Source organism: Symphalangus syndactylus, chromosome 5 (assembly GCF_028878055.3).
Source record: "Symphalangus syndactylus isolate Jambi chromosome 5, NHGRI_mSymSyn1-v2.1_pri, whole genome shotgun sequence".
NCBI classification, from domain to species: domain Eukaryota; kingdom Metazoa; phylum Chordata; class Mammalia; order Primates; family Hylobatidae; genus Symphalangus; species Symphalangus syndactylus.
The window spans coordinates 65,366,553-65,390,830 of NC_072427.2; the positions used below are offsets into that span (position 1 = coordinate 65,366,553).

The 24,278-nt window shown below is 54.8% G+C and overlaps 1 protein-coding gene across 8 annotated transcripts in view; it reads left to right on the forward strand.

Moving 5' to 3' along the window:
• The first annotated feature begins 2,903 nt into the window (after positions 1–2,903).
• Positions 2,904–24,278, forward strand: part of BAHD1 (bromo adjacent homology domain containing 1) — a 28,496-nt gene continuing 7,121 nt past the window's right edge. For 4 of the 8 annotated variants that reach the window (XM_055278695.2, XM_063639099.1, XM_063639097.1 and 1 more), the window contains exons 1-2: positions 4,068–4,414; positions 21,529–22,974. In XM_055278695.2, the coding sequence (XP_055134670.1) occupies positions 21,543–22,974 (1,432 nt within the window). In that variant the 5' untranslated portion in view covers positions 4,068–4,414; positions 21,529–21,542. Of the gene's footprint in view, positions 3,114–4,067; positions 4,415–21,528; positions 22,975–24,278 lie in introns of those variants that run through there. The other 4 variants (XM_063639098.1, XM_063639102.1, XM_063639100.1 and 1 more) reach the window with 4 other exon arrangements.

The window sequence follows — 24,278 nt, forward strand, 5'->3', positions numbered from 1 at the left end:
GACTGGGGTGAGGGGCAGAGAATGCACCCCAAGAGAAAGGCATGGGGCCCCAAAGAGGGTAGGAGACGGGATTCAGAGGGCGGGAAGGAGAATGCAGAAACAGCTTTTACCGGGAGAGGCAGACTGCAAAGACGTCCCCTGGCCGGCAATCTGGAGGCTAGCGCTGGGCAGATGGGGGTTTTGGACACAGCGCCATGGACATGTGTTCCCCAAAGTCTGAGCGCATGCAGCCCCCTTGTTCCTTCTTGTGCGGAGACTGAGTCCCACACAGTCCCTACCTCACCGGGATCTCCCAACCCCCAAGGCCGGGGCCGTAGGTGCCCTTAGGGGAGGAAGAGGTCCTGTTCCTCACTGGGCGCTCAACAGCTGGCTCCTTGGTGGTAGGAGGGTACCTTGCCCCTCCAGCTCAAGAGTCTGGAGGAGCACTTCTACCTCCTCATCCCTAGGGAAGAGGGCCTCCGCAGGTAAAGACTAGACCTGCACTAGGATTTGCTTGGGGGGCAAATAATTTCTGGAGATCCCTTTAAGGAGGGGTGTTCCAATCCCTTTAAGAGGGAGTGGGTCACAGCAAATGGACTATAAAAGTCCAGCTTTCTTTATTCCCCCACCCCCCAGGGGCTTCCTATGATGGGGGAGGGGGCAGATGCTGCTGCCGCATTTAATTGTTGCCTTGGTGTTCCTCCCCCAAAGAGCTGTGCCCTTCAGTTCGTCCAGTGGGGCTGAGGAGCCAGGTGGCTCAGTAAGCGTTGTAGGGACCTAGACTTCAGGTATTCTGGGGGTTGGGACAGGGGCTGCCCCACTTCCAGGAAAGAAGGTGGGACCTGGGCAGGGGCTGGAGGGAGGAGAAAGTGGTCACTGCCACCACTGCAGGGACTGCACTGCAGATGGGGTGCCCTGCCTGGTGCCAGGTGGTTGGATCTCAGGCCAGGCGGTCTTCGGGGACTGCAGTGGGCAGTGGCGGGGAGGTGCTGGGGCTGGGCTGGAGATGACCGAGCAGCCAGTCTGTCCCGGCTGTCAGTCTGGTTGTGTGTGGTGGGGGAGGGGTGCGCCGCCTGGTCTCTCTGGCCCTGGATGTTTTCCTCTACGGCATCTCCCTCTGAGGCAGTTAACCCTTCCCGATGGGTCTGGAGGTGTCTGGGGAGAGAGAGCCCCTGCCTGGCAGCAGCCCGGGGAAGACTCTGGAGACCCGATGGACCCATTCCTCTTTCTACACCAAGTGCCAAACCCTTTTTTCAGTGGGAGACCTCTGGGCTGCCAAACATACCAGGGAGAGGAAAGGTGATGGGCCCCAGGCGTGGCACAGCTACCCAGTGAAGTGGGGTGGGGGCAGCATTCACTCAGGAAAGGTTACAGGACCCAAGGAAGGAGGAAGAGGTGGAGCCCTTTCCAGCTGTGGAAGGGCTTTGGACTGGGAAAGAAGGAGGCCCAGTTGCAGAGGTCCCTGAAAGTTGGGTGAAGGAGGCTAGGAGAGGCCAAAAGTTCCCTTTGGGGGACAGGCAGGGTGTAGCCCCTGCCTATTCTTTACTGGCTTGTTTTAACAAGCAATAGAGAGGAAGGGGGGACAGAGGTGGCTCAGTGAGCTGGCACAGGAGGAACACTTAGTGCCTTTAGCCAGCCTGTGTCCCCGCACCATAGCCCACTCAGTCAGAGCCTCCTGGGGCAGCGGACACAGCCACCCACACTGGAGGCTCTGAGGGGAGAACTCCTCCAGCGGCCAGGCAGGCACTTGGGGGTGGGCTGTCATGACTACTCTGCCTCCTCTCCAGTCGGTATTCCTTCCTTTCCCTCCCACCGAGACCCCAGATAAGACAACTCTCCCCTGCTCACCCCAGGGCCCCTAATGCCAACACCAGGAAGACACCCAATCCTGCCACCTCATCCTGCTACCATTTCCTCGGCTGAACATGGGCTTCCTGCCACTTGGGTCTCCTTCCCTGCCACCAGGTATATTCCTCTTCTGGCCCTCCCGGCCTCCATCCCTGCCCATTATCAGGCCTGAAGTGGCTGCCAAGGTCAGCGCCGCCTGGGCTGCAGACAGGATCCTGGCCTCTCTTCTGTCTTGGCCTGTAGCATGGCTCTGCTCCCGTGGCCACCACTGCTGTACCCTCCACCACCAATCTCTGATGAGTGGGGGCCACCATGGGGTTAATTTGCCTATGGGACAGACTGGGACAGGGAGAGGGGAAATTCTGTGAGGTGGGGAGTAGGGCTGGCCTGGTGTGTGTTGGGGGGCACTGCCGGGAACCTCTGTCCTGTCCAGGAAAGGGAGAAATCTTTCAGTGTCCTACTTTTACAGCTTTGGGGGTTTTGCTTTCCCCAAGGGTGGGGGGTGGGAGGTGGGAGAACCTGGACCTTCGAGACATTTCCGTGCCACAGTCTTAGCTTTTAGCTTCCATTCACACACTTTCCCTGCTGAGGGGGCCCCTCCTTTAAATGTGTCCCCCCAAACAGCTAAGACAGTCTGGGCCCCCTGGACAGCTTTGGAGGCAGATGGGGAACTGCTTCTGGGGGAGGTTGTTTCCCAGCCATATTGGCTAGCAGCCCTGATTGTCTTAAAAGGCTGCCTGGGTGAGCGCTGGAGTCCCAAGGTCTAGGAAAGGCTGGGCGCTGTGTGTGGTGCAGGAGGAGCCCCTCCGAAGCCCCTGGGCCACACTCCAAGGCTGGGTTTTCCTTGCTTGCCTGGGCAGCCTCAGCACTATGGGTGCCTCTCTCTGCCCAAGGCGTTCCTGGGGCCCAGCCCCTCCCTGGGCTGCTCCAGCGCTCTGGTGACTTGACACTACCCTTTCTGCCGCTGCTCCTTTTACCTCCTAAAGCTCCCCTCCCCCGCCTGAATTGGGAATGAGGCTTTGTTCAGGGGTGAACTCAGCATTTCTCGAGAACCTACTGTGTGCATATCCCGGGCTTAGTGAAGTCCTAGGCGGGCTCTGGCACCACGAGGTGCCCAAGACACAGCTCCTTCCCGCACCTTACAGGGACTTCCCATCTCTCTCTGTGACCTCAGCCCGCTGTGCCCACCCACCCCACTGACCCCGCGAGCGTGCTCTGGCTTGGGAAGGCACGTCTGTGGGGGTAAGAGACGGAGCCACAGCATTCGGTGACTAGGAGGAAGCCAGGTAAGTGTCTACACTTGGTTCTCCCGTAGCTTGGGGACGCGAGGGAGGGAGTCCAGCCGCTCCTGTCAGGCTGCCCGCCCCTTTCTCCCTCCCCCGGAGAGCTCTGATGTTCCCCGCGGTGGTGGAAGAGGGTGTGTGGGTGTCAAGGACTCACAGACCAGGCTCTGCTGTCAGCTGGAAATGGATGAGGGCTCCACACTCTGCTTCTGAAGAGGGTGAATTAGGAGCTGGGGTTGGGGGCAGTAGGTGAAGGGCAGAAAGAGGAAAAAGAGATGCGGGTGAGGGGTTACCAAGCCAGGACCGACCTTGCTGGAAAGGAAAGGAGACGTGGCAGGCAGGGAAGTCGGAAAGATGAGGCAAGGGCGGGAGGGGCTTCTCAGCAGTCGGGGCCCTTTTGCAGGAGTCTGGGGCCCTTTCTGCAGGAAAGGGGGGTTGTTCTCGCTTGATTTTCGGCTGGTCTTCCCGAAGCTTTGCCCTGGGGGCAGCAGCCTCCGGCGAGGATGGGGTGTTCCTCGGCCCGCAGCTTTCTCCAGCGCGTGCTGGGGAGGATTTGGGGGAAAGGGGATGCGGAGGGGTGATGGCCAGGGCGGGGGGAGATAAGATTTTTCCGGGGGGCTAGCAGCTGGGGGATTGGGGTCTAGTCCCCGTGGGATATGGGCTCAGGTTCCTAAGACGAAGAGAAAAATCCAAGAAGCCGGCAAAGAAAATCACCCATTGCCACCACCCTTGGCACCGCACCCCTCCCCCCAGGCCCCACCACTCCCCGCACCGCCTCCCCCGGCCGCCTCGTGCTGCCCCCTGCGTTGGGACGACCGACCCACGGTTCTGATTGGTCAGAGACCGGGAGGGGGAGCCGAGGGCCGGATTGGCTGGCGGAGCCAGCGCAGGGCGGGGCGGCTGATTGGCGGAGCTGGCCGAGGGGCGCGCTGCTGATTGGCTGGGGACGAGGAAGCAGGAAGGAGGGCGGCGGAGGCTCAGCTCTCGGGGAGTTTGTGGGGGAACCGCGAGCGGCGTAGCGGATCCCGGAGCCCGGCCCCCGCCGCCCGCCCGTCCGGCTGCCCGCCCCGCCCGTCCGGCCTCCGCCGTCCGCCCGCCCCGGCCAGGCGCGCCCGCCCCCCCGACGGCCCCGCCCGGCCGCGGTCCCCGCTCCGCCCGCCCGGCCCCGGCCCCCAGGAGGAGGCGCTGACGCAGCAGCGTGGAGCCCGGGAATTGAGCGCCCCCGGGGGGTTCCAGCCGCCGGATTCCAGCCCGGCCGGGGCCTGCGGGCGCCCAGAGCCGCGCCGTCCGCGCCGCCCGTTCTGGTGAGTCAGGGGACAGGGTCGAGGAGGGGGAAGGGGCGAGCTGGAGGGAGGGAGCGAGCGAGGTAGGCAGAGGAGCGAAGGGGGAGAGGACCGGCCGCCCGTCAGCGCGCCCCACCGAGCGCGCCGCGCCACCGCCCCCGCCAGCCCGGGAAGGGACGGACGGACGGACGACGCGAAGCAGGTGCGGCCGCCCGCCCGCTCGCGCCACCTCCCTCCCCTGGGTCCGGCACCACGGTCCCGCCATCGGGGAACGCGGCGCGCCTCGAGGTGACAGCCCCCGGGGGCCGCCCGCCTTGCAGGCCGGGGGCGGGGTGGGTGGCGGCCGCAGGGTGGCAGCTCGGCCGGGCGGCGGCGGCGCGGGCGTCCCGAGCTGCGGAGGGCGGGAGGACGCCGGTCTTCCCTCGCCGCCGCGGAGCCGGCTCGCCTCCGAGTGCGCGGGCGGCGAGGCCCCCGCCGCGCCCCCTCCCCCATCGCGGTCCCCGAGGCAAGGGGCCGCGGCTGGGGGCGGCGCCGCGGGATCGCCCGCTTAGGGTGGGGGGCGCCCTCCCGCGCTGGGAGCTGACCGGTTATTGCTGGATGGGGAGTAGGGGATGAGGGCCGCGCCGGGCCGGGGGCGGTGGTGGGGAGTAGTGTAGACCCGACTCGATCGGGCTGAGAGGAAGGGAGGCGCCGAAGACGGAAGGGGACCGGTTCGAAAAGCGAGTGTGGGCCGCGGGAGGCCCTGCGGGGACCTTGCGGGGCGGCGGCCGAGTCCGAGGTGGGGCGGGGGGAATCGAAGTTGTCAGACCGCCTCCAAGTGACAGCGGGACCCTGTGCTCGCGGCCCGGCCTGGTCTTGCCCTGCTCGCTCCGCCGCCTCTCCTCTGGGGCTGGGGGCCGAGTCAGGTCGGGCCCGAGGGGCTCGCTCGGCAGTGAAGCGCCGGACAAAGGCGGCGCCGGAGCGGGCGCAGGTGGTGGCGTCGGGGAGGGGAGCGGGTCCGAGGCACCCACTCCGAGGGGCGGGCGACGGGGCCGGACTCTGCCCCGGGGACTGCGGGGGCCGGGGCGCCCGCCGGGAGGAGCTGCGGCACTGCCTTGCCGCTCTAGCCGCTCGCTTTTGGCCTCGAGGCTCTGGGAAGTGGGGTCTACTTGCCGGGGGCCGAGGGGCAGGGGTGGGGGTGTATGCTCATGATGTGCTTTGGCTGGTGGCGACGGGGTTGCTACTCACCGAGGCGAGCCGCTGTAGAGCCTGTCAAGAATGAGGGGTTTTTCAACAGGCAGAGTCTGCCCACAGGCAGAAGTCTAACCCCACCTGGGACATCTCCTAGTTGCCCATTGTCGACAGTGTTAGAAGTGCAGAAGACTAGTTTGATTAGGACAAGAGACACCCCCAACCCCGTGGGCTCCCGCCAGCCCTCCGCAGCTGCCTCCAGCACTTTTCCTTAGCCACGAAGGTACCCACTTAGAGAAATGAGAAGCTGAGTTTATAAATCCAGGCAGGAATTTAATAATGAAATAAAAAGGTTTCCAGTCCTTTTACTTTGTGCCACCTGAGACTTTCTTCCCTACTCTCTTCACCTCGCTATCTTCCACAAAAAAAAGGAGAAAAAGAGCCCAGAGGGACCACATGTCTTGGAGGGGCACCACTGTCCTTGGCCAGCTTGGAGGACGCTTAGGAACCACTGGCTTAAGCTGTGAGTGCCTCCAACTCCACCAGTGACCAGCTGTGAGCTGGATGTTGTTTACCTGCTTGTAAAAACTCATTCAGAGCTCCCATGCCCCCTGTGTGAACCCCACACCCAAAAGAAGAGTTGGGATCATAAGGACAGGGAAACTCAGGCTGTTTTAGAATGTGGATTTTGCTGAGAATCTGAGTTCGAGTCCCACCTCAGGTAGGGCTGGTTAGAAGCTGCTCTCGACTGTGGTTGGCTGTAATACCACCTGGGAAAGCTGCTTGTCTGCCTCGTCAGAGGGGTAGCATGGGCATGGGAGTTTATTCATGGCCACCCCCCATGGACCTCCCTAGAATGATCTAGACCCCAGCCTGGGTGGAGCTGAGGCTTGTGAGAAAGGGAGGTATTACCTCACTCAGGAGGCTAAAGTTTGTTCTGAGATAATTTAATTGCATGTCTAAAATCCAGAGAGTGATGATGAATCTCAAGGCCTTTGTGCCTTCTGTGAGGCTACACGGCATGTGATTTCTTTTGGTGGCAGTCAGAAGGGGATGACGTGGTCTGGCCACTGGAATATGAAGGGGAGTTGCCCAAATAGCATTTCCCTCTTTGGTAGGGCTCTTACCTGGCAGGAGACTCACGCCGGTTGGATCTGGTGTTAAGGAGGGTTTGCTCCGGAGAGTTTAGCCGGTGATTAGGTTATTTTTGATATCTCCCTCTCTTTCTTCCTCTCTGTTGCCCTGCTGTCCCCATGTCAGGCCTGTGTTGTTGTTACAGCCTCCCTTTCCCTCCTGGCCCTTCTGATCCAGTCTGTATGCAGCTACCAGGTCATTCTTCCTAAAACACCCCTTCCCGGTGTCACTCCCCTTCTCACAAACTTGCAATGGCTCCCCGTTCCCTGCAGTCTGACCCTAGACAGTGTCCCCTCTAGCTCTTCCCTAGCCATACCATGCACATTTTTTCTTCCTGCATCTTCACTGCTGCCGCTCCCCTTCCTTTACTCCCACTTGAATCCCACTTGTCCTTAGTCTGGTTGTTGCTCAGACCACTCCAGGCCAACATAGTCATCCCCGCCTGAGCTTATGACTCTGGATTTTCTAACGTGGTATCCTCTTGAGTGGTTTTGTAGGTTGGAAGTTTCTTAAGGACAGGAACGATATGAGTGTTAAAGCTGTGTGTGTGTGTGTGTGTGTGTGTGTGAATATTCTGGTATTTCTTGCACAGTGCTGTGCACATCATTTTTGTTGAGTGAGTAAATGTGGTTGGTTGCTGAGTTAGGCAGGAACAAGAGGGAGACCTTCCTTTCAGCTTCTCCAGAAATGCTCAAATTGGAGTCCTTGGAGGTTTCCAGCCCTTTCTGTCAAAGGCATATGGATAGGGCATGTTTGGGGTGCTGTAAATGGGAAATTTAACAGCTGTTTCTGATATTTCTGCTGGTGAAGAGTCCTGTGGATTGCTTATGTGATACCATATAGACATTGGAAAAGGGCTGTAATCCTGTTTTCCTCCTACCTCACCGGACCACCATTCTTTCTACCCGGCTTTCTGCTCTTATGTAGTTTTCCTTGTTGTTCATGCTAAATGAATCCATATGTTTTATCTCTTCTCAAACCGGGTGCAAATGAGGGAGAAAACAAAATTCTGAGCACAGAAAAGAAAAATACTCCTGGGTCTGGCCCATAGATGGGACTTTTGGGGCTGGTTTGGAAGAGGTGTTTATGGGGGCACCACCAACATAAGAGGCACAATCAGCCCCACATTGGACCGCTCATAAAGGAAAGCTACAATCCCTGCTTTCTCAGTCTTCTTTTTTTGTTCATCGTCAACCCTGGACCATGGGGGAAACGGGAAAGAGGACTGATGACTGGTTAGAGGCTAGATAGTGAAAAAATATATTCTGCATCCATCCCCTTTCCCCCAAACCTCCCTTTTGTGCCCCAGTTTGATGATTAATGGACCAGCATTTCCCTTCTACGCGGGAAGGCCACCCCTCACAGTTGCCATGGCAATGCAGACCGCTCCCCTGTCAATTAAAAAAAAAAAATCCCTACTACTTCTCTCCTCCTTCTACTGTAGCAGGGGAAAAGCTACCTCAGAATGCATCTCCTGGGCTCTCTTCTCAGCTCCTCAGCTGTGTTTGCTGTGTGTGCTAGAACACAGTCCTTCCTCTCTTTCCGGGCATTGCCTGAGTTTCTTCACTCCGAGCAAATTGTGCCCCTTCTGGAGCCAGCAGCCCCTGGAACACTTCTATCAAGAAACAGAGAAAATTTCTGTTTATTTATTCATCCCCAGTGCAAATTAAAAACCAGAGAGAGCTCCTTTTGGGTTAAAAAAAAAAAAAAAAAAAAAAAACCCTTTCACACCTTCTCTGGTTAGAGGTGTAAGTTGGGGAGCATTTGACATCCAGAAAGGAAGTTTTAGTAAACCTGGAAGGAATTCAGCCTCTTAGCATACATGCTTCAAATTGGAGTTCTATGGGGAATTTTCAAAATTATTCTCATTCCTCCTCACCTCTGTGTTCCAGCATCCAGGAGGACTTGTGTGTTTTCATTTTATCTGTTCTTATTCCTCTTGGCCTTGCTCCGGCAACATCTGGCCTCAGCACCCTGTCGCAAGGTGAGTCATTAAGGAGAAAAAAAACCTTAAGGAAAAAAAGTCTCTGGAGTTGAGAAGTAGCCTGTGTTGAACTAAGGCTGCCAGGCGAAGCTGCCGAGTTTATGGAGCATTATACGAACAGCCCCGACATTAAAGGGCCTCCTTTTTATGAATGGGTTGCGAAGAATGTAAATAAAGCAGCATCTCTCAATGGGGAAGCATTTTACATAAGCAGTACTACCCCGACCCAAGTATTTATGGGAATTTGCTAGCACAGTCTGGCAAGGCTCACTTCCTTTGTGAACTTGCCATTGTGCCGGGGACTTTGGAGGGACAAGGAGGAGAGTGTGCTTCGGTTCTGAGGGCAGCCCCAGCACTCCCGCTCTGCAGGTTTCCTGGCCTTGACTTGATGGGCCAGCTCATGGCTGGAAATGCCTGTTAACCCTGAAGTGACAGAAAATACCATGTGCAGTCAAGAGCTCATGATAATTAGAGGTAGAGGCTCCTGATCCTGGGGTCTGGAGATTGTGTAGCTCCTGACCCCTCAGGCTGCTTAGACCTCCACGGGACAGAGGACAGGGAGGTCTTGGATGAAGAAATCTTGCGCGGTTTTATGGGAGGCACCTAACTGGTGTAAAATGGGCTGGTTTGAATTTCAGCTCCTTTATGTTCCCCTGCCCACCTCCTGGTACTGCCACTAATGAGCAGTAAAATGGCTAAAAAGGAGGAGGAGGAAGAGCACCAGCAGCAGTGAGGCTGCACATGGTCTGCTAAGGGCCAGACGGCCTGACAAGCACCCTCACTGAACACCGGCCCAGCCCTGGGGTTCCAACAGGGGTGTTGGTGTCCTGCCCCAGGTGACTTGGTAAGCAGGCCCTGGAGTACAGTCACATCCAGGACTTTGTGTTGTGTCCCTGTGGGTGGGAGTGGGGTCATCAGATTTCATTTTTCCCAGTGGGAAACACCTGCAAGGATGGTTATTCACTTGACTCAGTGTCCCCCCCACACAAAAAAATAACATTGTCTTTAAGATCCTCTGCAGGCCCAGTCCACCAGGAGAAAAAAAGGGGTTTGTCTCTCAGCCTCGCTGATTTGAATTGGGAACTTATTTCTAAGCACTGTGACCAAGTTAGCTGACTGAAAAAAACAAGTGACTTTTCTTAGTCACGTTATCAATGTCAGGCAGGAACTTGGGTCTCAATATTTTTTCTTGCATGTGTTCCTTTTCCAGTGGGTTTGGGGAAAAGAGGTGCTTTGACCTCCTGTCCTTGGGTAAGGAGAATGGGACCTGCCTTTCTGCCATTCTCTTGACCCCAGGGATCTCACCTGGAGTGGTGTTGATGGCTCCTACTTTTGTTCCATCTCCAATGCCTTTTGGGGACTCTTAGCCTCCATCGGTGCAGCTTTTTCAGCTTCCTGCGTGCAGTGGAGAGGGGCAGCCCACACAGACCCTTCTCCAACTCTGGTTACCTGTCCACAGTGTTTAATCACATTCTCATGTGGCCAGGTGGTTTAGAGGTGAATTACTGTTTTTTAGAGGACCTATGTAGAAATCGTGGGAAAGGTATTATTAGGGTGCCGCTTGATGCCAGGAGATCCTAACAAGTATGCCCGAAGGAGGGGTGAAGTCACATTTCCACCATAGTCAGGGCCAGCAGGGCCTTCCTCAGTAGTCAGGGGTATCTCCTGCTTTGTGCCTGGAGGGGTAGAATGTAAAAAAGAATTATAAAAATGATTGAGGCCAGGTGCCGTGGCTCACACCTTTAATCCCAGCACTTTGGGAGGCTGAGGCGGGTGGATCACTTGAGGTCAGGAGTTCAAGACCAGCCTGGCCAACATGCTGAAACCCCGTCTCTACTAAAAATACAAAAATGAGCCAGGTGTGGTAGCATACACCTGTAATTCCAGCTACTCAGGAGGCTGAGGCAGGAGAATTGCTTGAACCTAGGAGGCAGAGGTTGCAGATCGCACCAGTGCACTCCAGTCTGGGCGACAGAGGAAGACTCTGTCTCCAAAATAAATAAATAAATAAATAAAAATAAAAATGATTGAATAACTGAGAGATAATCTCCAGAGAAATTGAAAGGACTTGAATTTATGTGGCCCAGAGAGAGGTAGACAAGGGGCAGTTAATATGTCTTTGTATGTTAAGATGACAGTTTAGAGCATGATGACCAGTTTTTAGTCTTCATTGCAGTCTGGGCTGGGGGAAGGGAATTTCACCTGAGACGAGAGATATTGGATAGATGCATGGTTGGGGGTTACCTTTTTCTGGATTTAGTATAAAATCAGGACAACGTATCTTTGAAGCTGTCTCATTTATTCATTTATTTATTTAGCCCAGACTTAACTTCTTAGCATCTCACCTTTTTCTAGGATATAAAATGTTTGTTTCGGCCAGGTGCAGTGGCTCACGCCTATAATCCCAGCACTTTGGGAGGCAGGTGGATCACGAGGTCAGAAGATCGAGACCATCCTGGCCAACATGGTGAAACCCCGTCTCTACTAAAAATACAAAAATTAGCCGGGCATGGTGGTGGGCGCCTATAGTCCCAGCAACTCAGGAGGCTGAGGCAGGAGAATCGCTTGAACCCGGGAGGCGGAGGTTGCAGTGAGCCGAGATCGCGCCACTGCACGACCTGGATGACAGAGCAAGACGCCATCTCAAAAAAAAAAAAGTTTCTTTCAAAAAAAATTTTTTTAATTGTATTTATGTTCTAGCCCATAGATGCCATTTAATTGGAGTACATCTTTAGTTCCTCTGTGGTGGGAAAACTAATAATGTGTGTTAATGCCAATAATTAAAGCACAGAAAAATAAAATAACGTGCAAGTTATCTTGCATCTTGGTCTGTGATCCAGCAGCTCTCCTGTGATGCCCTAAGTAGAGGCAGTGTGTTGCAGTGCAGGAAGTGTGGGCCTTGGTGTAGAGGCCGGGATGGCTCACCTCTGTCCTCAATCCTAGCAACTTTTTCTTTCTTAAGAGCCAGCTCTCTCACCGAGTCCGGAGTACAATGGCGTGATCGTGGTTCATTACAACCTCCACCTACCGGGCTCAAGCCATCCTCCTACCTCAGCCTCCTAAGTAGCTGGGACTACAGGCACACACCACCATGCCCGACTAATTTTTTATTTTTGTAGAGACAGGGTCTCACTGTATTGCCCAGGCTGGTCTCTTAACTCCTGGCCTCCCACAGCACAGGGATTATAGGTTACAGGTGTGAGCCACCACTCCCACCCAGCATCTCTTTTTAACTCTCTTTTTTTTTTTTTGTTGAGACGGAGTTTCACTCTTGTTGCCCAGGCTGGAGTGCAATGGTGCGATCTCGGCTCACCGCAACCTCTGCCTTCCAGGTAGCTGGGATTACAGGCATGTGCCACCACGCCCGGCTAATTTTTGTATTTTTAGTAGAGACGGGGTTTCTCCATGTTGGTCAGACTGGCCTTGAACTCCCAGCCTCAGCCACCCACCTCGGCCTCCCAAAGTTCTGGGATTACAGGCGTGAGCCACCGCACCCAGCCTTCCTTTTAACTCTTTGTACCTGTTTTTTTTTCCTTGTTAGGATGAAATGGTAACAACTAGCTCATAAGGCTGTTGTGAAGATAAATGAGATAGTGAATGTAGTGTGCTTAGGACCTCGCCAGGTGCATAGTGAGTGCTTGACAAACATTGACCATCCTTTTACAGTAGTCACTTCTGCAGTGAATCAGAAATTTCCAACCCTGCACACTTAGGGCGTCTGGGGACTGATAATGCTAACTTTAGTTCTTTGCTCCCGATTTCACATATCTGTGACATTCTTTGTCTTGATATACGTGTCTGTAGTACTACATTCACTTGCTTAATGGTTTAGGGGCAGCCACAGCCAGTGGAATGCTTTCCAGAGGTAGCTGGGCAACTTGGGAAAGAGAAGAAAGAGGATGAGGCCAGGCATGGTGACTCATGCCTGTAATCCCAGCACTTTGGGATGCTGAAATGGGAGGATCACTTGAGGCTAGGACTTTGAGACCAGCCTGGGCAACATAGTGAGACCTTGTCTCTACAAAAATAAAAATAAATTTAAAAATTAGCCAGGCATGGTGGTGTGTGCCTGTAATCTCAACTACTCGGGAGGCTGAGGTAGGAGGATTGTTTGAGCCCAGGAATTCGAGGCTACAGTGAGCTATAATTGTGCCACTGCACTACTACTACAGCCTGGGTGACAGAGCAAGACCCTGTCTCAAAAAAAAAAGGAAAGAAAAGAAAATGAAAATGGATGGTAATGAAGGAGGGTTGTGCCATGAAAATACAAGAGATTTCCTATTGTAACCTTGTTGCACTGTGGATTAAACTGAAGATGCACAGTGGACTCCTGGGGATGGAGGAGAGTTTGGAGGTCAGATGGCTCTTGTCTTGAGCTCCAAGTGGTGCTCTAAGTCTAGGATAAAGATTTTTACACAGGGTGGGGCAGGTGGACAGCCAGATCTTCATTTATTCTTATTAAGCTCTTATTAAGTCATGTGGGTGGGATTTACTGTTAAGGAAGACAGAGCCTACCTGTCCCCATAGGGCTGGCATCCTATTGGAGGTGGCACTAGCCACTTAACTAGTTAGGTGAGTGATATTTGGGTAGGGTGCCCATAACTCTGATAGGATCTGCCTTGCGATTCTACTCCTGCTAGTGGAGTGTGGGGGAGGCCTGGTCTTGGATCTTGTTCCTCACAGCTGGTTCATTCAGGAGGTTAGTGCTCTGCTGAGGAGGCTGGAGGCAGAGCTCCATCTTGGCCTGGCTGGCTAGTTTCTGTTCAGGACTAGAGCTAGCACCTGTAGTCTTGGCAGGCCATTTTAGAAATCTAAGTTGTTGGTCCATGTAATGTCCTGGTGGTTGAACCAACACACGTTCTTTGCCATTCCTGGGCAGGTGCTTGGAGAAGGCTGGTGAGCTGTTCATGTTTTTTGAAGAATGGTGCATCAGTAGCACAAGGTTTTCCCCGGTTCTGCTGAGGCCAGTTGCTGAGCTTTGGGGTGCCCTGTCCCCTGTTTTATTCCTCCCACATTGTTAGCTGCTCAGAGCAAATGAGTCTTGCTGCAGGTGTAGGTTTGCCTCTGGCTGATCCTGGGCAGTGTGGCATCTGGATGGGAGGGTCTGAGGGAGCCTTAGCCCAGAGTTAAGGGGTGCCCCCCAGCCCCTGCCTGGAGTCATCCTACATGGAGCCAATAGGGGCGAGTCTGGGAAAAGTTGCATTTGTTTCCTGCTTTAAGACTTTAGCTTGGCCGGGCGCAGTGGCTCACGCTTGTAATCCCAGCACTTTGGGAGGCCGAGGCGGGCGGATCACGAGGTCAGGAGATCGAGACCACGGTGAAACCCCGTCTCTACTAAAAATACAAAAAAAATTAGCCGGGCGTGGTGGTGGGCACCTGTAGTCCCAGCTACTCGGAGAGGCTGAGGCAGGAGAATGGCGTGAACCCAGGAGGTGGAGCTTGCAGTGAGCCGAGATCGCGCCACTGCACTCCAGCCTGGGTGACAGAGCGAGACTCCGTCTCAAAAAAAAAAAAAAAAAAAAAAAAAAAAAAGACTTTAGCTTTTGGGCCGGGCGCAGTGGCTCACATTTGTAATCCTAACACTTTGGGAATCCGAGGCAGGCAGATCACTTGAGGTCAGGAGTTCGAGACCAGTCTGACCAGCATGGTGAAAACCTGTCTCTGCTAAAAATACAAAAATTAGCTGGGCGTGGTGGTGGGCGACTGTAATCCCAGCTACTCGGGAGGCTGAGGCAGGAGAATCACTTGAACCCAGGAGGCAGAGGTTGCAGTGAGCCGAGATCGCGCCATTGCACACCAGCCTGGGCAACAAGAGCATAAACTCCCGTCTCAAAAAAAAAAAAAAAAAAAAAAAAAAGACTTTAGGTTTTGTTTGTCACCCCTTCCTGCATCCAAACATTTATGAAATGAATTTCTCAGAGTGCTGCCCACTCCCTACTGGGCTTTTGTTCCCACGGTACACGTGGCATAAAGTAGGCCCTCAGTGTCTAAATGCCTGGCTCATATGTACCCTCTGAGAAGCTGCCTTGGGGGAACCCCTCAGCCAAGCTCTGAACAGTCCATTATAGCCCTTGTCACACTATCTTGTTCTGTCTTCCTACCAGCCCATGCTCCAACTCTTAGTCTTTTGCATTTTTTCCAGCACTCAGTCTGGTGCTTGTAGGGGAAAGAGAAAACAAATGAGCTTGTATTGAGAACCTACTGTATTCCAGGAACTCTGCTAGGCACTTTACACACATTCTTCTTTAATTTAATCCTCACAACCTTGCTGTGTAGACAAGGAAACCAAGGCTCAGAGTTCAAGCCGTTGACTAAGGCCACATAGGATTAGCAGTGGCGTGAAATGGCTTCCAGCCCCACACAGGTCTCCCCTCTGCTGTGGGGGGCCAGCAAATGTTGGCTGAATGGGCAAAGGTCACAAGAGGTGCTGTGTGCCTGAGAATGAGAGGCAGGCTTAGCTGGGCTAGCACCTGTGGATGCAGGTCTACCTTATGCACACAGGAGTTGTGTACTGGGAAGAAGCTGGGGGAAGGCACGTTGCCTAAAGTAGGGACATGTGCCTTTTAAGAAAGCCTCTAAAGACTAGTTTTTTATTGCAAGTGATTACCTTCTAATTTGTCAGGTTAAAGTTCATAAGGCAGAACACTGGTATGATTAAAACACAATGCTCTCTGCCCACTCTCCTCACTCAGGGATCTGTGTGTTGTACAGCAACTTCTAGATATGAGAGGTATACTCTTGTTTCTCTTGACCTCAGCCCCAGCCACCAGACCTGAGGGCAGTCTAAAAGCAAGCCTGTGTCCAGATGGATCAGGCCAATTCCTTTCAGCTGCACTTCGTGCTTCTTGCCCAGGTGTTTTTAGGCTCCCAGTCTGGTTGCAGAATGAATTGAGTGCCCGCAGCAAGTGAGGCTGAATGGGCACTGAGGAGGCAGGGCTGGTGGCTGAGGTCCCTGCTCTCTCTCTCTTTGAGGACAGTGCTCCTTGCAGCTTTGTGCTGTGGAGCTGAGACTTCTGCTCTGCATGGGTGCCTGCACTGAAGCCTCATTCAGGTGGCAAGACAGGCAGGACGCACACCCTCTGACCTCACGTTGTGGGTTTAGCCCTGCCGTTAGCATCTGAGGAACTTGGCCTTTCACTGTAGAGTTGAGTATTTCTCAGAGGCACAGAGCTGTTGTTCAGGGTCTGTTGGGATAGTTTCTGCCCCGGCCCTCTTGCTGAGTTGTAAACTGAACCCCCCCCCAACTCACCCCACACTGGGTCCTGCAAGGGAAAAGGAGGAGTGTCATCATTATTATCTTTCCTTGGGGTGGGCACTTAGGTGTTTTTAGTGGAATAGTGGCAGAGCAAAGTTCAGGTGCAAGCTTGGGTTTTCAGATTTCTCACTGGGGTAGGAGGAATCTGTCCCGGGCTCCTGCTGTGGGGAATGGCCAGCCAGGGCCAGCTGCCCTCCTCTGTTGGGTTGGAAGGATGGGGGAGGTTGGCCTGCCTGCCTCTGCTTACCACCGCTCTTAAGGAAGACTCTTTTTGGTATATCCATCTTAGATGAGGGATCTGGAGTTTGGAAAAGTTAAATACATTGCTCAGGAGGGACAGAGCATTTAAATCTAGGTCTGCCTGACTCAATGCTTTGGTTCTTTCTGCTTTACCAGCTCTTTAAGAGATTCACTACCAGCTATGTCTTTACCTGGCTTTACCATAAGAATTTCAGCAGCTTCACCTGTTTCTCCATAAAGTAACAGCAACTAACTTTAAGTGAAAAGGAGCCTGGTTTTGTGCTCTTGCCGCATTTCTTCTCTGATAGAAGATTCAAGAAATTCAGTGCTCATGACAAGTGTTTTATTCCTTTCACGGATGGGAGGGGTTATTCCAAGAGAGAATGCAGAGGAGGGCAATGCTTAACTCAGCTCCAGTTGTGGTTTTAGCTGTAATTGGAAGGAGGTGGCTTCTAATGGGGCAGGGTCCTTCCCAGCCCTCACCCAGATGACCTGATCTGCCCTTGTCTAAGGCTCCCCTGAATCCCTCCCTCTCATTAAAAATAAACTGGGCTGGGTGTAGTGGCTCATGCCTGTAATCCCAGCACTGTGGGAGGCCAAGGCGGAAGGATTACTTGAGCCTAGGAGTTTGAGACCAGCCTGGACAACATAGTGAGGCCCTCTACCCCCCGCACCCCCCACCTCCCGCAGCCTGTCTCTACCAAATTACCTGGGCATGGTGTCACGCGCTTATAGTCTCAGTTACTCGGGAGGCTGAGGTGGAAGGATCACTTGAGTCTGGGAGTTCGAGGCTACCATGAGCCATGATTGCGCGACTGTACTCCAGCCTGAGCAACAAAGCAAGACCCTGTCTCAGACAAAAACAAAAAACAACAAAAACGAAAAACCAAAGAAGCCTGAAAAGCAAAATTTAAAGTGTAGTCCCGAAACCCTCAGGATGGTGTGCGGGGTGCAACCCAGAGCTGGGTGGGTAAGGGGAGAGCAGCAACCACAACTGAGGGCCACTTCCTGCCCCAGGCAGCCTCTGCTTGTGGGAGTGATCTGGGCTGTGACCTGCCCTTCCAGGCCCTCACCCTTGTTTCCCCAGAGCAGTGCCAGCACCCCGTGCTCCCCTGGGCCTCTGACTCTCCCTTGAACCTTCAGCCCGGCATGAAGCACCTTGGTTGTGCTCTGCTCGTGCTGGTGGGGTTGGTGTATGGTGCTGCTGCAGCTTGAGGGCCAGAGCAGGGCATCTGTCTGTCCCTTTCTGCTTCTGTGGAGATGACTACACCCAGACCCTACTGTGACAGTTTAGCTGGGTCTGACCTCCCCCTCGATTTTGAGATCCTGATGCCCCTGAGGTGAAGGTGGCCTGTTTACTTACTGTCTTTAGAGTACACTTCTGAGGATTTGGGATTCAACCTGTGGTTCTCTGGGTCTTTAGCCTGGATGCCCACCAGCCAGCCGCTATCCTTTCTGGCAGCTGTGTCAGAGCTGGGGACAATCAGACTGGTTTTCTCCAGCGAGAGCTTTCTTGACATCTTTTAGTGTCAAGAAAGTGCCCTGGGAATCCCTCCTAGAGACCTTCCCAAGAGGGCATGGACCACCCGTGCGTGTCTGGGAGGACACAGCTTCCCAGAGAGGAGGGGATAGTGCTGAGAGCACCCAGCGCACCTTGTCCCCTAGCAGTGGTTGAAAGTTTCTGGGTGGCTAGTGTATAAGTGAGAGGGGCAGCAGGAGGATTGGCGCGGTTAGGAGAGGGGAACCAAGCCTGCTACCTTGCTGGGATCCCCTCTCCCCAACCAGCCCGATAGCTGGGCCATCCCTTGTGGGTTGGAGGGACCCTGGCAGGCTTGTAGCCCCTCCATCCAGCCCCACCCCAGGGAAAAAGTTGCAGCCGAGCTTCTTGCTTCTTCGACTGGCTTCAAAGCATGACTCACACATGCTCTCCCCAGAATGGAGTGCAGCGAGAGGCAGGCAGCAGACCCCAGCCTCTCCTTAGGATGCTGAGTGGCTGGACTTTGCACCACAGGAAAGCTAGGAGTTGTTTTGCGATGTGCTTTTGATGGCCTTGGGTGTTTTTAGCGAGTGCCAGGGGATTTGGCAGATTTTAGGGAGGCTAGCAGGAGGCTGTTCTGCTCAATTTGGAAATGTGACTCGCTCCCTGTGATTCAGAGGCTTCCCGGGATCGTCAGCACCCTACCCCCCAGGGGAGTAGTGGTTGTCCCTGAGGGACTGGAAAGCTGAATGAGAGGTTAAAGAGCAAGATTAGTCCACAGGGAACAGATTCTCAAAGGTTCTGGGCTCAGACTCCTGAAAGTGGAAGCTGTGTAGTCAAGGCACTGACTCCCTTCCCACCTCTCTCTGCTTGAGACCTCTGTGTGTTGAGAGGGGAAGACTGAGTGGGGACAACTATCCCGAGATCTGAGGACCATCTGTCCATGCAGCCAGTCTCCCAGCCAGCAGGAGGTCAGGGGTGGCCAATCATCCCCCTGCTAAGAACACTTCCAGTAGCCAGGCCTGACAGCACCTCCCTGTGCTGTCTTTCCCAGCCGCCTTCTCCTCACTCTGTACTTTGTGTCCTTATCCTCAAAGACGACAAGCCCAGGTGATCTCCACCTTGGCTCCCAGCCGTTCCCAGGCCCAGCCCCTCTGGTAACTTGGGGCCTGTTGAGGGGCTTTGGCCCCTTCTCAAATGCATGGTCTGTTCACTCATGCATCACCTCCAGGCCGTTTAGGAGTTGGGGAGGGCTGGACCTGGGCTCCCTAGGAAATACTGATGTGCTTCTGCTGCTTCTCGTTGCATGCTCCTCCACCTCCAGCACAGGGGTGCCTGGATATGAGAGAAGGGCCTGTGGGTTATAGGAATTGGGATTTTGTTGTTGTTGTTGTTGTTGTTGTTGTTGTTGTTTTGAGATGGAATCTCACTCTGTCGCCCAGGCTGGAGTGCAGTGGCACGATCTTGGCTCACTGCAACCTCCACCTCCTGGGTTCAAGTGATTCTCCTGCTTCAGCCTCCCAAGTAGCTGGGACTACAGGCTCATGCCAGCATGCCCGGCTGAATTTTTTTTTTTTTTTGTATTTTTAATAGAGACAGGGTTTCACTGTATTAGCCAGGATGGTCTTGATCTCCTGACATCATGATCCATCCGCCTGGGCTTCCCAAAGTGTGGGGATTATGGGCATGAGCCACCATGCCGGGCATTGCCAATAAGCCTGCTGAGCAGACAGGGATGGGTGGTCACCCTGATTAGAAGCAGGAAAGAGACTTATGGAGCCTAGCAGATGCCTGGGATTTTTTAGGAGCTCTCCGTCTGTGCTTCAGGAATGAATGGGTTTGCCTTCTGTGACTCTGTCTTGCCCGGGGCCTGGTCTCTGAGCAGTGGCAAGTCCCCGCACGTGTCCAGAGCAAAGCCTGGCATGCTGCCTCTCCTTTCCAGTTTTCCGTGTCCTTTCTCAGGGGTGAAGGTTGCCCACACCACCCTCAGCCTGGTTTTCTGAGCACTCTTTCTCAATGCAGCATGTCTCTGGAGAGGAGGTGTCCAGTGACCCCACCCACTGGCCCAAGGCCATGGGAGCTAACAGGGAAAGATTCAGGAATCCCTGGGAGCCCTCAGGCTTGAGACTTTCAGGGTTAAATCCTGGCCCAGCAGGGACTGCTCTCAGTTCCTCTGTAGAATGAGTGTGAACAGCAATAGCAGTGGGGAAATTAAGCTGAAAAGCCTGGGCCTGCTGGGTGGGGATGGGTCGCAGGGGTGCCTGGTGAGGGACAGAACTTGTCTGGCACCTTATTTGACAGCCCCTGTGCTTTGGGTTGAGTGGTAGGAAGTGAACAGCCCCGTAGTCTCTGACCACCGCCCCCTGGAGTTCTTCATTGTCTCGGCCATGCCAGCTTCCAGTGCACAGCCAGCTCCGGCTTCTCACTCAGAACTGGGACCCAGGCTGCTGCAGGTGTATGTTGGAGTGTTTTGCCAAGCAAAGTTAGGGGATGATTCCTGGTCATTTGCATTTTCTGTCAGGGGCTCTGGGCTTCCTGAGACTCTTCCCCACCTCCTTGCATCCTGCCCCTGCCTACAAAGAGGGAGAACCGAGCACAACTAACAAGGCAGCTCATTTGTCTCCTGTGTTAGTGCTTCTCTTTGGTACTTTCTTTTCCCAACTCTTTGTGGCCGGCAGGGGTTTAAAGCTGTGTGGCAGGTCTACGCACAGTCCCTGGGTTTTCTCTACCCCCAGGAATATGCTGATCCCGGCCTTACTGTTACCCTTGCCCTGGGTACTGGCACCCTTTGGGCTGCTCTTGCCTGGAATTTGAACCAAAGTTCAAATGAGACTTCTCCACCATGGGCCCCTCAAACCTGAGACGTCTCCACCATGGGCCCCTCAAAGCTGAAACTTCTCCACCACAGGCCCCTCAAAGCCAGGACTTCACCCTTGATAGAGCTTTTCCAGCTAGACCCAGGTTGTGGCAGTCTTGCTTTATGTGCCAGGGGAGGAGTCCTCAGAGACTGAACTTTGCCTTCATGGCCCAGCAGGCAGGTTCCCCATCTCAACTCTTCACTGTCTGTCTTCTTGTCCTCCTGTGGCCAACCTCAGAAGCCCTGCGTTTGGGGAGGGGGTTGTTAATGCCTTGGTTATACTTTTGGAAGAATAGATGGACTCCTGGCCGGGCGCAGTGGCTCACGCCTGTAATCCCAGCACTTTGGGAGGCCGAGGCAGGCAGATCACGAGGTCAGGAGATAGAGACCATCCTGGCTAACACGGTGAAACCCCTCTCTACTAAAAATACAAAAAAAAATTTAGCCGGGCGTGGTGGCGGGCACCTGTAGTCCCAGCTACCCGAGAGGCTGAGGCAGGAGAATGGCGTGAACCTGGGAGGCGGAGCTTGCAGTGAGCTGAGATCTCGCCACTGCACTCCAGCGAGACTCCGTCTCTCAAAAAAAGAAGAAAGAATAAATGGACTTCTACCACCCAGTCCCCCATCTTGGGAGGCTCTGTCTTCAGAGCCTCCTCCCATCCTGTGATGAGTATCTAGTGAGAGAAGGACAGGGGGAGAACAAAGAGCTTTGCCACCAGCTCCTCCTATCCCCTGTCCCTGGGGTCTGCATTGCTCCCTAGGCTCTTCAGGGGCTTAGTTCAGAGATACCCTAGGCTAAAAGGAAAGAGGAAGAACCAGTCCTTGCACAGCTGCTGGTAGCTTGATTCCACTGCACCTTCACACTCTGGAGAGGGAGTCCCGGGAAAATCCATACTGGAGACAGGGTAGTTGTAGGCCAGGATCACTGCACCTGGGGCTGAGTAGGCTGCAGTGGGAGAGAAAGCAAGCAGGAGCAGGCCAGAGAGGGCTTCTCTCATTGCCCACCTTCTGTCCTGCAGGTTGGAAGTACTCCATGACACACACTCGGAGAAAGTCCCTTCCCATGCTGAGTTCGGGCCCCACTGGCCGCCGAGAGCCCCTGCAGATGGAAGACAGCAACATGGAGCAGGGGGTTGAGGGTGTGGAGCCAGGCATGCCCGAGAGCCCAGGTCACCTCACAGGGCGCCGCAAGAACTACCCACTTCGTAAGCGCCCATTGGTTCCTGAGAAGCCCAAGGCCTGCAAAGTGCTGCTGACTCGCCTGGAGAATGTGGCCGGTCCCCGGAGTGCAGATGAAGCTGATGAGCTACCGCCTGACCTGCCCAAGCCCCCCAGCCCGGCCCCATCCAGTGAAGACCCTGGCCTTGCCCAGCCCCGCAAGCGGCGCCTGGCCTCCCTCAACGCGGAAGCTCTCAATAACCTGCTGCTGGAGCGAGAGGACACCAGCAGCCTGGCAGGCACCCGCCGCAGTCGAGCGGGGGATCCCCACCGCAGCCGTGACCGTGATCGTGCTACTGGGGGCTGGTCCTCCTCCAAGAAGCGGCCCCGGCTGGGGGACCTTGGAGGAGGAAGTCTGGACCTGTCTCCAGAGCCAGCACCAGATGAAGGTCCCCGCCGAGATGGAGACCCAGCTCCCAAGAGACTGGCTAGCCTGAACGCAGCTGCTTTCCTAAAACTGAGCCAGGAGCGGGAGCTACCCCTGCGGCTGCCTCGTGCCCATGCAGAAGTAGATGGGCGCTCCACTGAGCCCCCAGCACCCAAGGCCCCGAGGCCAAAGTGGCCCAAGGTCAATGGCAAGAACTATCCCAAGGCTTGGCAGGGGGCCAGCTCTGGGGAGGCTGCAGGCCCACCCGGCTGGCAAGGCTGCCCTGATGAGCCATGGCCATCTGCAACTCCTTGTGGGCCATCCATCCAGCCATCTCATCAGCCCCTGAGCAAGGCTCTGGAGAGCCCTTTGGGGCTGCGCCCTCACCTGCCCCTGCTGATGGGTGGACAGGCGGCTCTGAAGCCGGAGCCTGGGCGCCCAGGCGAGGAGTCACCTGCCCCTAAGCAGGAACTGCATCAGCCCTCTTTCCTCACACCTCAGCTGTCCCCGCTGCCAATGCCTGGCAACCCCGCCGACTACAATGGCCTGTGTGTTAGGCCTGAGCTCACTGCTCTAGGCAGCGTCTACCTGTACTGTGGCCAAGAGGGGCTGCAGTGTGGGGGCTACTCGCCCTGCCCCATGCTCCCTGAGGGCAAGCTGTCCCCAGTGGCTGCACCTCACGAGGAGGGGCTCCTCTTAGCTCCGAGCTCAGTGCCCTCAGGCACCCCTTTCCAGCACCCTCCCTGGGGCTCCTCTCGCTACTGCTCTAGTGAGGACACTGGAGTGAATGGCTACAGCATCTGCGGAGTGTTGCCCCTGTCTGTCAGCCGCGCTGGCGCTACCTGTGGCAGCTGCCCATACAAAATGCCTTTTGCAGCAGGTGAGGCTTCCTGGGCCCAAGATGTACTGGGGAGTCTCGGAGAGATGGCATCCCAGGAGGTTGGGCTGTTGATCTGAGCAGGGGTCTCCCTTGGGGTCTGGCTGCTAACTGGAAGGTAGGGGGCTTTCAGAAGTGAGAACTCCCGTAGTCTGTGCGCCAAGCTGAGGAGCATTCCCAAGAACAGGGCCCCATGTGTAGCTCTGGACAGCCTTGCTCTGCCCAGGCTACCTATGGAGATTCTTGGCCTGGCAGTTAGGTAGCATTGCAGTGGTACAGGCCACAGGAAGGCCTCTCTTCTCTCCTCATTGGGATACCCATTCTTAGACTCTGAAGAGCAGGTTAGATATTGTAATTAGGACTTTTACCAAGTTGTTCTCAAGGCCTTTCTACCCTCCTTGAGGAAAGCTAGAATTCCTTACTTTCTAGAAACCGGCACTCTCTGCATGCTGGCCAAGTTCAGCGTTCATGGGAAGGGTGGTAGGTACCAGGCTCGGTAGGTGGTACCTACTGCACAGGGCAGCTTTGTTCTGGCTATAGAGGCCTTGAAAGAGAAGTGCCCAGACTGAGCATCACTTTGCTGGGTGTGGATAGAGAGGGTACACCATGAGAACAGACAAGCAGAGTTCCCCGACATGGATGGAATGCGATCAGGGCCCACAGCTTTGGTGTCTGCCTGCCTGACAAGACCCAGACACCTGAGAGGCCCACGCCCTGGCTGTTCAAACACTCCCAGAATCATTTCTCTTCCCTAAACTGGCAGAGGTATCCTCACCTGCCTCTTCAGGCTCCCTGCCGGCTTCCTGGGTGGAAATGAAACATGCTGGTCAGCAGGTCTGCCCTGCTGCTGGGGAGGTGAGGGCTGGACCTTCCAGGTCTCCCTTCCCCCGACATCCTTTCTTGTAGGGGTCTATAAAACAACTTTATAGACCAGTTGGCCCTGGCCAGACTGGTTGTTTCAGGTTGTGGCTTGAGTTAGAGTTCTTACGACATGAGAACAGGCTGCTGCTTGGGGTTTTCCTTCTTTTTTTGTGCCATTCCCCAAGTCTAGACGCTTATCCCCTCTCCCTAATAATAAGGACACCAGTAAACACCATGTACCAGGCACTGTTCTGAGTGCTTTACATATGGGAAGCTGCTTGGCATGTAATTGAGCACAGACTCCGAAGCCGGACTGCCTGGAGTGAAATGTTCTCCCCCACTTCCCTAGCCATGTGACTACGGGCGAGTCAGTAACTGCTCTGTGTCGCAGTTTTCTTTAAAATGGGGGTAATGATACCTATCTCATAGGGTTTTTGTAAGGATGA